This window comes from Bactrocera neohumeralis, chromosome 5, assembly GCF_024586455.1.
Source record: "Bactrocera neohumeralis isolate Rockhampton chromosome 5, APGP_CSIRO_Bneo_wtdbg2-racon-allhic-juicebox.fasta_v2, whole genome shotgun sequence".
Taxonomy (NCBI): Eukaryota; Metazoa; Arthropoda; class Insecta; order Diptera; family Tephritidae; genus Bactrocera; species Bactrocera neohumeralis.
Genome location: NC_065922.1, coordinates 3,140,619 through 3,154,491, shown reverse-complemented (window position 1 = coordinate 3,154,491; position 13,873 = coordinate 3,140,619). Strand labels below are relative to the sequence as shown.

General features: G+C 36.1%; 3 protein-coding genes across 5 annotated transcripts in view; 1 reads left to right on the top strand and 2 right to left on the bottom strand.

Annotated features, from left to right (window-relative positions):
* The window catches only part of LOC126760224 (phospholipid-transporting ATPase ID), a 44,409-nt gene extending 41,292 nt beyond the window's left edge, over positions 1-3,117 (bottom strand). Inside the window, exon 1 of one of the 2 annotated variants that reach the window (XM_050475698.1) lies at positions 2,799-3,117. The gene's annotated coding sequence lies outside the window, so the exon portion shown is untranslated. Of the gene's footprint in view, positions 1-2,366; positions 2,466-2,798 lie in introns of those variants that run through there. The other variant, XM_050475697.1, reaches the window with a different exon arrangement.
* Positions 3,118-4,852: 1,735 nt separating this feature from the next.
* Positions 4,853-6,957, bottom strand: LOC126760227 (uncharacterized). Of its 2 annotated transcripts, XM_050475702.1 has the most exons (5): positions 6,485-6,957; positions 6,213-6,414; positions 6,004-6,131; positions 5,628-5,875; positions 5,446-5,556 (listed from the first exon to the last, which is right to left on the bottom strand). In XM_050475702.1, exons 1-5 carry the CDS (start codon positions 6,543-6,545, stop codon positions 5,539-5,541), a joined length of 657 nt encoding a protein of 218 aa, XP_050331659.1. In that variant the 5' UTR covers positions 6,546-6,957; the 3' UTR covers positions 5,446-5,538. The 2 variants fall into 2 exon arrangements, with proteins under 2 accessions (XP_050331657.1, XP_050331659.1); XM_050475700.1 differs by having other exon boundaries at positions 4,853-5,875; positions 6,485-6,956.
* Positions 6,958-7,735: 778 nt separating this feature from the next.
* Positions 7,736-13,581, top strand: LOC126757994 (regulator of nonsense transcripts 1 homolog). Its single transcript, XM_050471949.1, has 6 exons — positions 7,736-8,473; positions 8,538-8,902; positions 8,972-9,828; positions 9,884-10,951; positions 11,022-12,127; positions 12,203-13,581. The coding sequence occupies exons 1-6, from the start codon at positions 8,294-8,296 to the stop codon at positions 12,269-12,271; spliced, it is 3,645 nt and encodes a 1,214-aa protein (XP_050327906.1). The 5' UTR covers positions 7,736-8,293; the 3' UTR covers positions 12,272-13,581.
* Positions 13,582-13,873: the final 292 nt, after the last annotated feature.

Here is a 13,873-nt window from a genome sequence, read left to right as displayed (position 1 = left end):
TTTGTGCACAATAAACTTACTACTATTTGGTTAGACGAAGATTCATTGTGGATGTATGCATGGATCATATCCCTACATTCATATCTGTACATACATACATACATACGTATATGTGTCCGTGTGTAAGTACAATTGCCTTATGCCACGTAATTTTAATTTTATTTCATTGATTTATTTTCCGAGGTTTGACCGTATATGAAATTTGAATGTGTGGTAATTATGGAATGTGCTGCAGTTCCCAGACCGTCAACACCATTAAACACATATGTACATAAGCACACATTCATATCTACATATACACACAATAATCTATAAGTTAATACGGCTGATTGAACATATTTACGTTTTTACCAACAAATCATACGGAAATACCCGTATTGAGTAGAGCGTTTAAACGGAGCGGATTTGACCTTGGAAGAACACCTGTCAGGAGACGTTAAACTTTAAATTGTTAATCAATTCCTGGGAATCGAACAATATGGTTTAAGTTGAAGGCATTTCAGAAACTCATCGGATTCAAAGGAAATTTGTTTAGAAACAACAATCACATTAATTTAAATAAAGTTCATAGTTTATGCCAGAATCTAGAACTAACATATGTACTTACATACATATGTACATAAAACACTTTGAAATAGTCAAATAATAAGTATTTAATTTAATACGTTTTCAAATAAATGAGCCGGTTATAGATAAAACAGATCTTAAGGTACTCGGCTCGGATAAGAATCTCTCAGATTTGTGCAAAAAATATAGTGAACGTTTAATAAATTTCATGAAAAAAATAATTTTACGAAGAAATTCAAATCACAACGGCACAAAAAAAATTCTAAATCTTCTGTGAATTTTACGATTACAGTATTACTGGTATAATTTTATGTAGAAGCTTCAAAAAGTGTCGACATATGTAGATAAAATAAAACAAAGTCAGACTTTCTTGGCAGAAACCTCTCTTAACCTTGGATTCGTATTTCCGAAACTATTAAAAGATTTGAAGATATGGTCCCTTAGCACAATTTTTTAACTTTGGAATCTGTTTCTACTTTATACAAAACGAATTTTCGAGAAGCATGCAAAGTGCTTCCACGACCAAGGGTGGACAAGATCACCTAACACACGAATATCTCAGCGCATATTTAGAGAGTAAAATAAGATTCTTTGCTTAATGAAGCGTAATATTAGGGTTCTTATTTGGGATGCATAAAAGTTTTATTATATTTATAAAGAACACATTGTAAGATTGCTCCATGAGCAACACAAGTCAGTTCCATAACAAATGTAATTGTATCATGCGTGGAGGTATTTGTTGTCTATGTCGAGATAAAATCACTAGATAAGCCTTTTAGAAGCACATTCATATCAAGCTTATATCACAACACACACATAGGTGTGTATTATATATACAAACATGCATATTTGAAAGTAATATCATGAATCATGATCCCACGAACATGGCAGAGCCACTGAAGTTCACCGCAATTAGCGTTTCAATCGGTCAAATGTCTGCAAAATTCGTTATCTTGTTGGCTTTTGTTTATGGCTGCGTAACAGCTGAATTTTAATTGATTAGAGGCCAATGCTTGATTTTTCTGTGGCTTTCCGAACTACATAATTTAGCTGCGTAAAACGCAGTTCAAGTGTATAGGAGTATATATGTACATACATATATGTATGTATATATTTATATGATGAATTTACAACTCATGCGCATTGTTGGTATGAAGAAGTCAAAGTAAAGCGTTTAGAAAAGATCGCAAAAGTTCGGCTTGGTGGTGGAAAGTATGACATCATTTTCGGTTGCCTGAGTGTGTGCAGAAAGACTTTGTATGTACACTTATTTCTACATACTAGTAGTTATGACGATCCACTCTTCCGAAAAGTGCTGTGGGCATATTATCTAAACATTTTTGTCAAAATCCGAAAAGTTTTTAACCACGTAAACTCACTTATTGGTAAGTTGTTGATCAAAGGTCTTTCGTTAATGCGGTCGCACATCGGTAGGCCATTGCAAATTTCTAAGTGCATAAATACATACAGTCATACATACGCGGCTTGAAACTTGTTGTAACCACGAGATTAAAGTATTCGAAAATTTTTGCGTAGTTATTAAGATAGATCTTTAGCAACTAGTAACTAGCAACCAATAGCAACTAAATGACATCTTTCCATAAAATCTTCTATCGTTTGTTTCCGTTGCTTTAAGAACTGTATACATACATACATAAGTACATATGTATATATGTATGTATGTATATACCGTTGTTCACATCAGCATTTTGGCTATAATTGCGAAAAAATTATTATTATTATTATTACTTTAGCCCCACACTTCTCATAACCTCACATTAGAGTATTATTACATTTACCTTTCTGAAAGCTCCGTTTCAATAGCACTTAAAAGCACCATTTGTTACCCGGCCATTGGGGATACCTTTTAATTAAGATTAAAAGATCTGCGCCGCCGAGCCGATAGTTAAATATCTGGGAATATTTGGAATCTGCATATGCTTTCGTTGAACATGAACTCATATGTATGTATGTACATAAATATATGCAACGTGTGTACGTGTGTGCATTTTAATTCTTAGGCATCATCAACTTATTAACCGCGCATCACTAAGTATTTACACAGTATGACAATATTTTGTAGACGTAACTTTTTTTGAATCACAACTGGCGGTTGGTAATAGTATCAAATATATGTATTGTGCGCTTGTATGAACTTTATATATCTGTGCTAATTGCTCCAGTGCACCACTATGATTTTTATATAAAAACTTACAATAATTAATACGTACATGTATGCACAAAATTGCACTTGCGTTCAGTTCCAACAAAATCATTAATCCGTAGTAATACTTTTATGGTTATTTTGTATATTTTCTTCTATGTTAATATGTACATAAGTATATCGCTTTTGCATTTGCTTCACTTCACAACCCTATATTTATAAGTTCGTGTGCATGTATGTATGTATTTAGGTACAATATTTTGAGGTCGATGTCGCGTTTTGGTTTAGTTGTTGACAAATGCCAAAAAAATAATAATTAAGAAATTAACCGACGAACCTTAAACAACGAATAAAATCACACTCGAGTCCACGACACATCCAAGCTCTTTGAGACTTCCGCGGCAACTGAAACTTCTTTCAATTCGTAACAATGAGTAAAAACATAAAATAAATGCAAAATATTGTGTACATATCTGCGTAAGCATGTTTGTGTATATTAAAAGCGATTGTACAAAAGCAACAAATAAGCAAATACATAAAGACAAAACCAACACTGTGCGATTGTAGAAAACAATAAAGGTAACTCATGCAGTTCGACATGCGACACATATAGGGTGCCAAAATAGCTCATCGACTTTTTTTTCTCGCAATTTTTGCCGCCGGAAATGTGCAACCCGAGCTTTAATTATTCCACATAAAGCAGTGTAGCGGACACTGAAATTTACGACGCGACTTCCCAAAACTCGGTATCTTTCTCTCAGCGAATAACCATCAGGGATATGTTGGAAAGCTGCGGTATTGGTATTATAAATATCTAGGGGGTTTCGCCGATTTTCTTCCTTTAGTGATATCCTAATCATTGGAGACAAGGGTCTTTCATATTGTCACAAATTGGTTCATGAAATCATGTTTTATACCCAAAATGCTTTACCCTATATTCTAAAGCTAAGTTACTTAGAGAACCACTTCGTTGACGGGGAGTTGTATTACAAGTTAACTAAACGCAACGATAAAAGCGATAGCGAGTGCTCGTACATAGAATATGAATGTGTATTTGTGTATGCAGTCGGAAAGCTACTGTTGCGTTTGGAAACGGACGAAGTGTGTCGCGTGTGTGATGATGCGAGAGCCAACGTGAGCATGCCGCTTGCCGAGAACGCGAGTGCACGAGTACTCGCCACATGATTCTCAGCATAGCAAACGGTGTTGTGATTGGAAGTGATTTTCCCGTAACAAATGATTTTGTTCATTTACTTGGAGGTGACTGTTTTTTCCTTCATATTAGGTACATATGTATGTATGTAAGTACGTACATTTTAATGTGTCAGGGGAGTTGGGTTTGATTTACATTATTTATGTGAACCTTGTTTAATTAATCATTTAAACCTAATATACTGAATGTAGCATATGAATGTATAATCAAAACAAACTTTTAAAATTTGTGAAAACCTCAGGAAGGAAGTTGTATTTTTGATACCGTTACACCTACGAACACATGTTATACCCTTATATGTACATACATATGTACATATATTTGTAATAATAGTGATCGGCACGTTCATCCTTTACCAGGATATTGATCACCATCATTTATATACATATATGTAAATATCTATCCAAGTCGGGAGCATAATGTTGCAGGGTGGGTGTTATTTAAAATTAATTTTATTTTGGCGAAAAGCTCAAAAGGATGCATCACATTTTGGATTAATCTCATTACTGTATAAATTCGACAGTCAAGATACATACATACATATATGCACGAATGTGGATATGAATCCACAAGTACGAGCATGCGTTTGTAGATATGTATGTATGTATATCAACCAATAGGGATAGTTAATACAATTTGTGATGCACATACGTTTCTATGATATCCTGTAAATGGATAATCTAATTCATTAAACTTTAATTTTTATCGTCGAATAACTGATTTAATTTAATTTTCACTAGCGTATTTGGTAATAGACACGCAATCAAATCTGGCTATTGAGTGTGTGGAATAAAAGTATTTAGAATTAAAAAAAAATGTTTGCTAGCAATCTTAATGTTCTATGTGAGTGTAGGGAGTGAAATGACTACAATTTTTGTCAAACACAAAAAGTAAGTAAAATAAATTAATTGCCTTATAAATGCTTTCAATTTATTTAATGGAAATATATTTTAAACATTAACGTTTTTCATTTGTGATTTCAACGTAGTAATTGAAAATCAGCACGCAACTTGCTGATAATACGAGTACAAATCTCAGTCAACTAGTAATGTAATAACTGTAAAAAGATGTGCACATCGATAATAAATAAAGGTGTGGTACTAAGGTTAAAGTGTCATGGTAAAACTTAATTTTCACTTCATATTTTTTTAAGCAAATATTTCTTCGTGAGAAATTAAAAGTTTTTACAGTCAAGTTTCACATTTAAAAAATTAAAGTAATATAAATATAATATCAATATTTTTATCGTAAACTTTTAGACATACATTTCAAATGAAATTATCAGTATAAAATTAGTGGATTTCAAATTGATGAATGTGACTTAAATTTATTATGAAATGCAATTCAATGTAATATAATGGAGATATTTCGAATATTTGACATATGTACATATACATACATATGTAGTACATATCTATAGGATTTTCAATATATGCATTTATGCGCATAAACCTTTTTGATATATTGCGCAGAATATGTAATCTAGAAATCATTATCATCGACATTACTTGGCTTTAAGTCTTTCAATTCAGCTTCAAAAACTAAATTACAAATTTTCCTCTTAAGATGCACTTGTACGTGATGTGGAAGCTTCCTAACCGTCTTCGACATACTTAAAAAAAATAAATCCATATCATCATGTCCGTTTGTTTCCACCACAATGGATCGGTTTGTGTTTTGTACCTTTGAACAGTAATTATCACATATTGAATTTTTCGTGGACTTTAAGTTTCCTCGCACTGATATAGAATAGTTATTCGATTCCGCCATGTCCTCAACATTATGGCCAACATTTTTTTCCACACTGTTATCGCTCTCACTCAGAGTATCGAAATTGTTATCATTCCAGGAGGATTTGGAATCTCTGGGTGTATTGTGGTTCTTCTCAGGCATCAAAATTGGATTTTCGTGATCAAATTTTATTTTTTTGGCTGGAATAAAAAAATTGAACTTCATCAGATATGTACATAAATTTCATTAATATTACATAAGACTTTTTTTAAAATTTTTTGAAGCGAAACGGAGCCCTCTGATGCTGTTTCAGTTCAATTTGACTTACCGTTAGAATGGTCAATGTCCAAGGAGTTGCGCCGGTCATTTTCATACTCAGTTATTAACGAATTCATTACGTCATAATGCTCCCAAAGCGATGGTATTCCTGTAGTTCTGACTTCAATACGTTCCCTTCTACAACGATAAATATATCCTTCCATTTAGAAAATTAGTCCAGAAGGGTATAAATACATATGTAAGTGTTTAAAAAGTTACCGGTACTTCGAAGTCATATTGTGCATCTTTGTCTTCATTTCTATTAAACTGTATTTAAAACCTTGCAATTCCATTTCCACAACTATTTCCATTAAAATGTGACTGTTTTTCTTGCAAGCACGCAGCTCGTCCAAGTTGCTCCTCCATAACTGAAGGAATAACCTTTCGCTGTCTTCCGTCCATCTATTGCGCCGCTTATTACCTTAAAACAGTATACATATGTATTATAATTTTTTATAAATAAGGTAATTTGTTGTAATTACTATACTCACTGGTTTTTATATCCTCTGGATCATCTTTATACAGCTTGCAATAAACAGACTTTGAAGACATGTTACCTACAGCAATGGGATCAATTCCAATACTCTTTAATTACATTTAGAGTAATTTAATCAGAACTCGTGATTTATGCACTTATATGAACGCGTTCTAAACTTGTTTTATTAACTTTTCAGAAAAGAGCAGAAAACGATAGTTCTTCGATAATAGTTATTTATATGAACGATATCGATAATATAGAAGAGGATGACTGCACCTATTTGCAAACAGCCAATTGTATTTCCCCCCAACAATCGGGTATACTTATAGCGGGATTCTGTAACCAGTCTCTAGTCTCTATTTGAAACATTTTCAGGTAAAGTCTCAATTTGTGACTAGTTACTATTCACTAAACAGTCTCTAGCATTAGTCTCAAAATATTGCCTCAAATTTGATATCAGGTCTCACAAGTCACAAAACTAAAAACAACTCTTGTCTGCCATCTTGAATGTACTGAATAGAGATCGTCATAGATATTAATCGATTGTCGTTTTTTTATATTTTGCAAGCAACTCAAACACGAAAGGGTTAAAAATAAATCAATTTTACATAAATTTCGTAAATATTATGAAGCAAAGTCTACATTTATTTTTATTTTTATTGATAATTATGTTTTTTGACTATGTTATAGAAAATTGAATATTTGTTATCGACATATTTATTTTCATACAAGTGTAAAAACATCTCTGAATAATGAAATGTAATAGATTTTGTGACTGTCACTTACAGAATAGCCAAATCGTCTCAAGTCTCAAAAATTGTCTCTAACTTAAAATCTCAAATTTAGAGACTTCAGACTGTATCACGGTACAGAATCGCACGGTTAAATAAAAAGGATCCGGATTTTATTAAGGCTTAACATTTAGCAAATTTACTGGACATTTTGAAATAATATTGAAGCACTTTAACTGCTCCTCATCCTCAGAATACTTTTTTTTTGTGGTAGAGTGAATTCGCTTAAAATTAAACATTTTATTTCTATTTTCGACACACTGTTTTTCAAACCTCATCGGTTTAAAAAACAAAAACTTAAAGCTTGAGCACGCCGGCTGAACGTCATTCGCAATTAATTTTACGAAGAAACGTAAACAAATATTGCAAAAAATCGTTTTGTCCGAGGAAAATAAAGTGGTCTTATTCAACTGACAGTTATATTAAGCATTTCATTTGACGTTCAATTTCTTGAAGTAATCTGGCAGGCTTGTGCGTAAGGTAAGAAAATGTGAGGGAATTTGTTGTACCGCCTGGTTTTACTTTTTGTGAAGTAATAGAGATAAAAAATCGACTTAGTAGCAAAGACAATTTAACTTTTGCGAACAAATATAACGAAAATTATATCTGCAAAAAAAAATTGAAGTATAAATCATAGCTATTGACTTGAGAACTTCATATGAAAAATTTGTCGTCAGCAGATAGGGAGAAATACGATTGGAAACAAAAGGTATATTCCGCGCAAAAGAAAATCAGAAAATAAGCGAACGGAACAAAGCAAAAACGTGACAACGACGAAATAGCAACCGTTTTGAACGTCGACATCGTCACAACAACAAAGATTTCGTAGGTCATCTCGAAGAAAACGAGGGAGAAGGTGACAGAAACTTTTTCGATTGCATTAGTTGGTAAGAACAACGACGTGGTTTCTATTTTGCGCAAGAGGAAGAACGAAACCAAACACGCAACCAAGGAAAAAGGAGATTTAACCACAAAACAATAAAGAGAATTGTGAAGTAGTCATCAACGCGTTTAATCATTCCGCTACTGCAATGAGTGTAGACGCGTATGGGCCTAGTTCGCAGACTTTGACATTTTTGGATACAGAGGAGAATGACTTGATTGGCGCTGATACGCAAGCATCAGAATTTGATTTTCGCGACTTCACGCTCCCTTCTCAATCTCAAACACAAGCCTCTCAATTGGAATGTATTGGTGGTAATGCAACACAGGTAAATATTCAATGCTATTCAATTACATTTAGATGCAAACATGTTCTCTTCAATATCTGTCCAGAGCAAATTGAATGTACTAACAAACAATTTGGCCGAGTTGCAATTTGAAGAGGAGGATGACGATACATCTATATTAGCGGTAAAAGAACTTCCTAATCATGCCTGCAAATATTGTGGCATTCACGACCCTGGCACAGTAGTTATGTGTAATAACTGTAAAAAATGGTTTTGCAATGGAAGGGGTAGCACATCCGGATCGCATATAGTTAATCATTTAGTGCGAGCCAAGCATCGAGAAGTGACTCTTCATTCAGAAGGTCCTCTTGGGGAAACTGTACTCGAGTGTTATTCATGTGGTGTTCGTAATGTTTTTGTTTTAGGATTTATCCCTGCTAAAGCGGATTCAGTAGTCGTACTATTGTGTCGGTAAGTCGAAGATTACCAGCGGAAGCGATAGTTTCAACATAACTTCCTTACATTTTTGTTGTTTTGCAGTCAACCATGTGCTGCACAAAATTCTTTGAAAGATATGAATTGGGATCAAGATCAATGGAAACCTTTGATAACCGATCGATCTTTTTTACCATGGTTAGTAAAGGTACCTACCGAGCAAGAACAATTACGCGCTCGTCAGATATCTGCTGCTCAGATAAATAAATTGGAAGAATTGTGGAAAGAGAATATTGATGCAACGTTTCAAGATCTTGAGAAACCCGGAATTGATACGGAACCATCTCAAGTGCTTCTTCGATACGAAGATGGCTACCAATATGAAAAAGTTTTCGGACCTTTGGTACGATTAGAAGCGGAATATGATAAGAAGTTGAAAGAATCCCAAACACAAGAGGGCATAGAAGTGCGTTGGGATGTTGGCTTGAACAAAAAAACCATCGCCTATTTTACCTTGGCGAAAACTGATTCTGATATGAAACTAATGCATGGTGATGAATTAAGATTGCGTTACGTTGGAGAGCTTCATAAGCCGTGGAGCGAAATTGGTCACGTTATAAAAGTGCCTGACAATTATGGCGAAGATGTCGGGTTGGAGCTAAAGTCCTCAGCAGGTGCACCAGTTAAGTGTACCTCTAACTTTGCCGTTGATTTTATTTGGAAATGCACTTCATTTGATCGAATGACACGCGCACTTAAAGTATTTGCTATGGATCGCAGTTCAGTGTCTAATTACATATATGCTCGTCTTCTTGGACATGGCAGACATGATGGCAGTGATGAACTCTTGTTTCGTGGTCCCATACCAAAACTTTTTAGTGCCCCGAATTTACCGGATTTGAATCGCTCTCAAGTGTATGCTGTAAAACACGCATTGCAACGACCATTAAGTTTAATTCAAGGTAAATTAGTTTTTCATATTTATATTTAAAAAGGTGACACGTTTATTCTTCACAGGTCCACCGGGTACAGGAAAAACCGTCACTTCGGCCACAATAGTATATCAATTAGTTAAACAGCATGGAGGCACCGTACTCGTATGTGCACCGAGCAACACAGCAGTAGACCAACTTACGGAAAAAATCCACCGCACAAACTTGAAAGTAGTTCGCCTCTGCGCCAAATCTCGAGAAGCAATCGATAGTCCTGTCAGCTTCCTAGCTTTACATAATCAAATTCGTAATATGGAAACCAATATAGAGTTAAAGAAGCTGCAACAACTCAAAGATGAGACCGGTGAATTGAGCTCTGCTGATGAAAAACGATACCGTACCCTGAAACGAGCCGCTGAGCATCAATTACTCGAAGCTGCTGATGTTATTTGTTGTACCTGCGTAAGCGCCGGTGATGTGCGTTTAGCACGTATAAAATTCACTTCTATCCTCATAGATGAATCCATGCAGTCCACTGAGCCAGAATGCATGGTACCAGTTGTTTTGGGAGCGAAACAGTTGATACTTGTTGGAGATCACTGCCAGTTGGGACCAGTTGTAATGTGCAAAAAAGCAGCCAGAGCTGGTCTATCGCAGAGCTTGTTCGAACGTCTAGTAGTTCTGGGTATCCGCCCTTTCCGATTGGAAGTCCAGTATAGAATGCATCCAGAATTGTCGCAATTCCCCTCAAACTTCTTTTATGAAGGCTCGCTGCAGAACGGTGTTTGTGCTGAAGATCGCAAACTAAAGATCGACTTTCCGTGGCCACAACCCGATAGGCCTATGTTTTTCCTTGTTACCCAAGGCCAAGAAGAAATTGCTGGCTCTGGAACATCCTATCTGAATCGTACTGAAGCAGCAAATGTGGAAAAAATAACTACACGTTTTCTCAAGGCTGGCGTCAAGCCAGAGCAAATTGGTATAATTACCCCATACGAGGGCCAACGCGCTTACTTAGTTCAATACATGCAATATCAAGGAAGCTTGCACTCCAGACTATATCAGGAAATTGAGATTGCCAGCGTGGATGCTTTCCAGGGCAGAGAGAAAGATATTATAATAATGTCATGTGTGCGATCTAATGAGCGTCAAGGTAAGTAGATCAAAAAAGTGGGAAAGTTTTTTATTATATGTATCTTCATATATCTTAACTTCGAACATAGGTATCGGTTTCCTCAATGATCCCCGGCGTTTGAATGTCGCGTTAACTCGCTCAAAATATGGCACTATCATTGTGGGCAATCCTAAAGTTTTGTCCAAGCAACCGCTTTGGAATCATTTACTTAATTTCTACAAAGATCGCAAAGTTTTGGTCGAGGGCTCATTGAACAATCTAAAGGAGTCCCTGATACAATTTCAAAAGCCCAAAAAGATTGTCAATACCCTAAATATGGGCGCCCACTTTATGACCACAATGATGGCTGATGCTAAGGAAGCCATGATTCCTGGCTCCATCTACGATCGATCCGGGCAGTACGGTTATTCATCGGGCCCTATTAACGCATCAAACTATGGTAGTAGTGGTCTAGGATTAGGATTGGGTTATGGCGGTAGCAACAACTTAGGTTACGGTAGCGGCGCAGCAGCTGCACAAATGCAAGCAGCTGCAGCTCAGAATTTAAATAATTTTATGAGCGGCAATTTTGGCGCTATCGGGGCCCGGAACAGCGGTCCAAGTGGAACGGCAAATCAAGCAGCTGCTAATGCGCACCAATGGAATCATCACCACGATTCGATCAGCTACATTTCACCAGAACGAGCCCAAGCAGCAATGAATAACATGCCAGTGCCGGTTGGTATGTTCATGAACATGAGTAATATTCCTCCGCGCTTCTACAACCAACACCAACAGGCGATACAGGCCGCGGCGAAACAAGGCCGCCGAACTGGTGCCGGCCTGGGAGCTACCGGTATTGCTGTAAACAACAACGGCAGCGGCAATGGAGTCAGCAAACTATTTAATAACTATAACTCTTCTCTCACTGGTGTTGCTAATAAAAATCAAAATGTTAAAAGTCGTAACAGCATGCAAGCTCCTAATACTACACCGTCAACAACAACTAGCGCCACCGATATTGCTAGTGTTCTCATTGGGGCTGCTTCTACCGCGTCCCAGAACAATGCCCTGCCGCTCACCCAACAGAACATGTCACAACAGATGAGCCAACCGGGGGGCTTTACATTGTCTCAACAGCCCGAGCTGTCACAGGATTTTGGTCAAATTTCGCAAATAGATAGCATTCTTTCCCAAGATGTAAATTTTACCGCGGTGAGCTTGAAACTTTTAATATGATCCCGTTACTCAAACATTACCATTAACGGTTTTTTTTTGTTCTTGTTGCAGGGCAATCTCACCACTGATAGGATGAAATTCGGCCTGAACAGTCAGAGTCAATTCTCGCAGCCTTATTGATATAACGGTTGATTCCAACTACAAAAGCAAAAGCAGCAGCAGTCAGTTAAACCAACAATTCATATCAAACAAATACAAACTTTTTGATGTAACGAAAGAGAACAAAGAAGACAAGAAGCGTGCACACAAAACACTGCAGAAACAGCAGCCACAGATCTCTGATCGCATGGATAGAATCGAACTGAAGCGGAATTACGAGGGATAAAAAGAGAAGATTCCGTTAATCTACCCAAATCACAAAAGGATGCAATTTCAATCAGCGAATCAGTGATCACATAAAAATGCGACTTCACAGCCACGGAGTAGTATGTGTGCCACCTGCGCAAACGTGTGCTTAAATGGGTTAATTACGAGTAGGAGAATTTGGAAGCGACGACAAGCAGAAAACGAAATACAAACACAACAATCCACAATGAGATTTTATGAGAGCCAAAAGAACGTCGCACATACAATAGGGATTGAAACATGAGTGAGCCAACAAAACAAAAATTTATTATTTTTAAATGGAGGTGAATGAAAGCTGAAGGCCTTTCATCGTACATACTTTATTTTCTTATATCACGACGAGCAAAACCAAAAAAGAAATGAAGCGAAAGAAATTAGCGGACACTCGATGTATTCCCAAAAAACTCTGAATATTGTTGAATAGAGTTTACGAGCATGGTTCATACGCTTTAGCGCCTTGAGGGCAATTACCGAGCCAATTGGCGGAAGTGTTCGATCGATACTTTTTATGGGACTCTCTTTGTATAGTGCTCCTCCATCAAAACTTCTACAAGACGATGTGTTTTTTTTAGGAACAACGCTCTTCCTTTCAGTCCGGTGGAAATTCTTCAATGATGTCTGTGTGTATTGTGCTGAAGCATAGCGGGCTGTATTCCCCAGTTCTATTGCTCTTTGATTTTCCCCGCATAAATATATTATAACTTTTAAATTTTGTGATTACGTTCATTTTCTGACAAGTGATTTCTAAATTAGCGACTAAATTTCACAAAAAAAAAAAAAACAACAAATATTAACCAATTTTTATATACATTTAAACATGGAGTAAATGTATATTACCAAATATATATTTCAATAAAACGCTTCAACATCACCGTAGCGGCAGAATGAAGAACAATTTGATGAAGTGCTGCTATCGACGGCTGGTGAGGGAGCTCGCTTTCGTCGCAATTCCTTTTAGAAGAAACGCTTTGCTTTGCAATCCTTGCATGTGGAATCGTCTTGATTTCTCGGGAAAAATAAATCTCTGTTTTTATTATTTGCATTAAAAATATTTTTTTTAAATAAAATAAAAACAATAAAATTTACATGTCCAATCTCTTGAAACAAATTTTCCAGAACTACAAAAAGTAGGCGTGAACAATGTGTTAGAATTTCAGACGACTTAGTCTGAACTTATACTCTATTTTAAGAGAAATTATTTCATGGACTGCTGTTGTTGGGGCGAAGTGCATTTCGAGGCTTATCCGGCAAAACTACATGCACGACGGGCTTGGTATGTTAAAAGTCGACTGGTTGAAAATAAACTGTGGAAATCCTTTCGGGTAGAAACATGTGTTTTTTTTAAACAAAGCGGATTTTTCTTCTCTTTCGCTTGGT

Bases quoted from the DNA above. Each gene is read 5' to 3' on its own strand.
- LOC126760227 (XM_050475700.1), bottom strand. From the start codon at position 6,545: ATGTCTTCAAAGTCTGTTTATTGCAAGCTGTATAAAGATGATCCAGAG. The intron at 6,415-6,484 runs GTGAGTATAGTA...TACTGTTTTAAG, and splicing joins TCCAGAGGATATAAAAACCA to GTAATAAGCGGCGCAATAGA. The intron at 6,132-6,212 runs GTAACTTTTTAA...TTATCGTTGTAG, and splicing joins AATATGACTTCGAAGTACCG to AAGGGAACGTATTGAAGTCA.
- LOC126757994 (XM_050471949.1), top strand. From the start codon at position 8,294: ATGAGTGTAGACGCGTATGGGCCTAGTTCGCAGACTTTGACATTTTTG. The intron at 8,474-8,537 runs GTAAATATTCAA...ATATCTGTCCAG, and splicing joins TTGGTGGTAATGCAACACAG to AGCAAATTGAATGTACTAAC. The intron at 12,128-12,202 runs GTGAGCTTGAAA...TTCTTGTTGCAG, and splicing joins AAGATGTAAATTTTACCGCG to GGCAATCTCACCACTGATAG.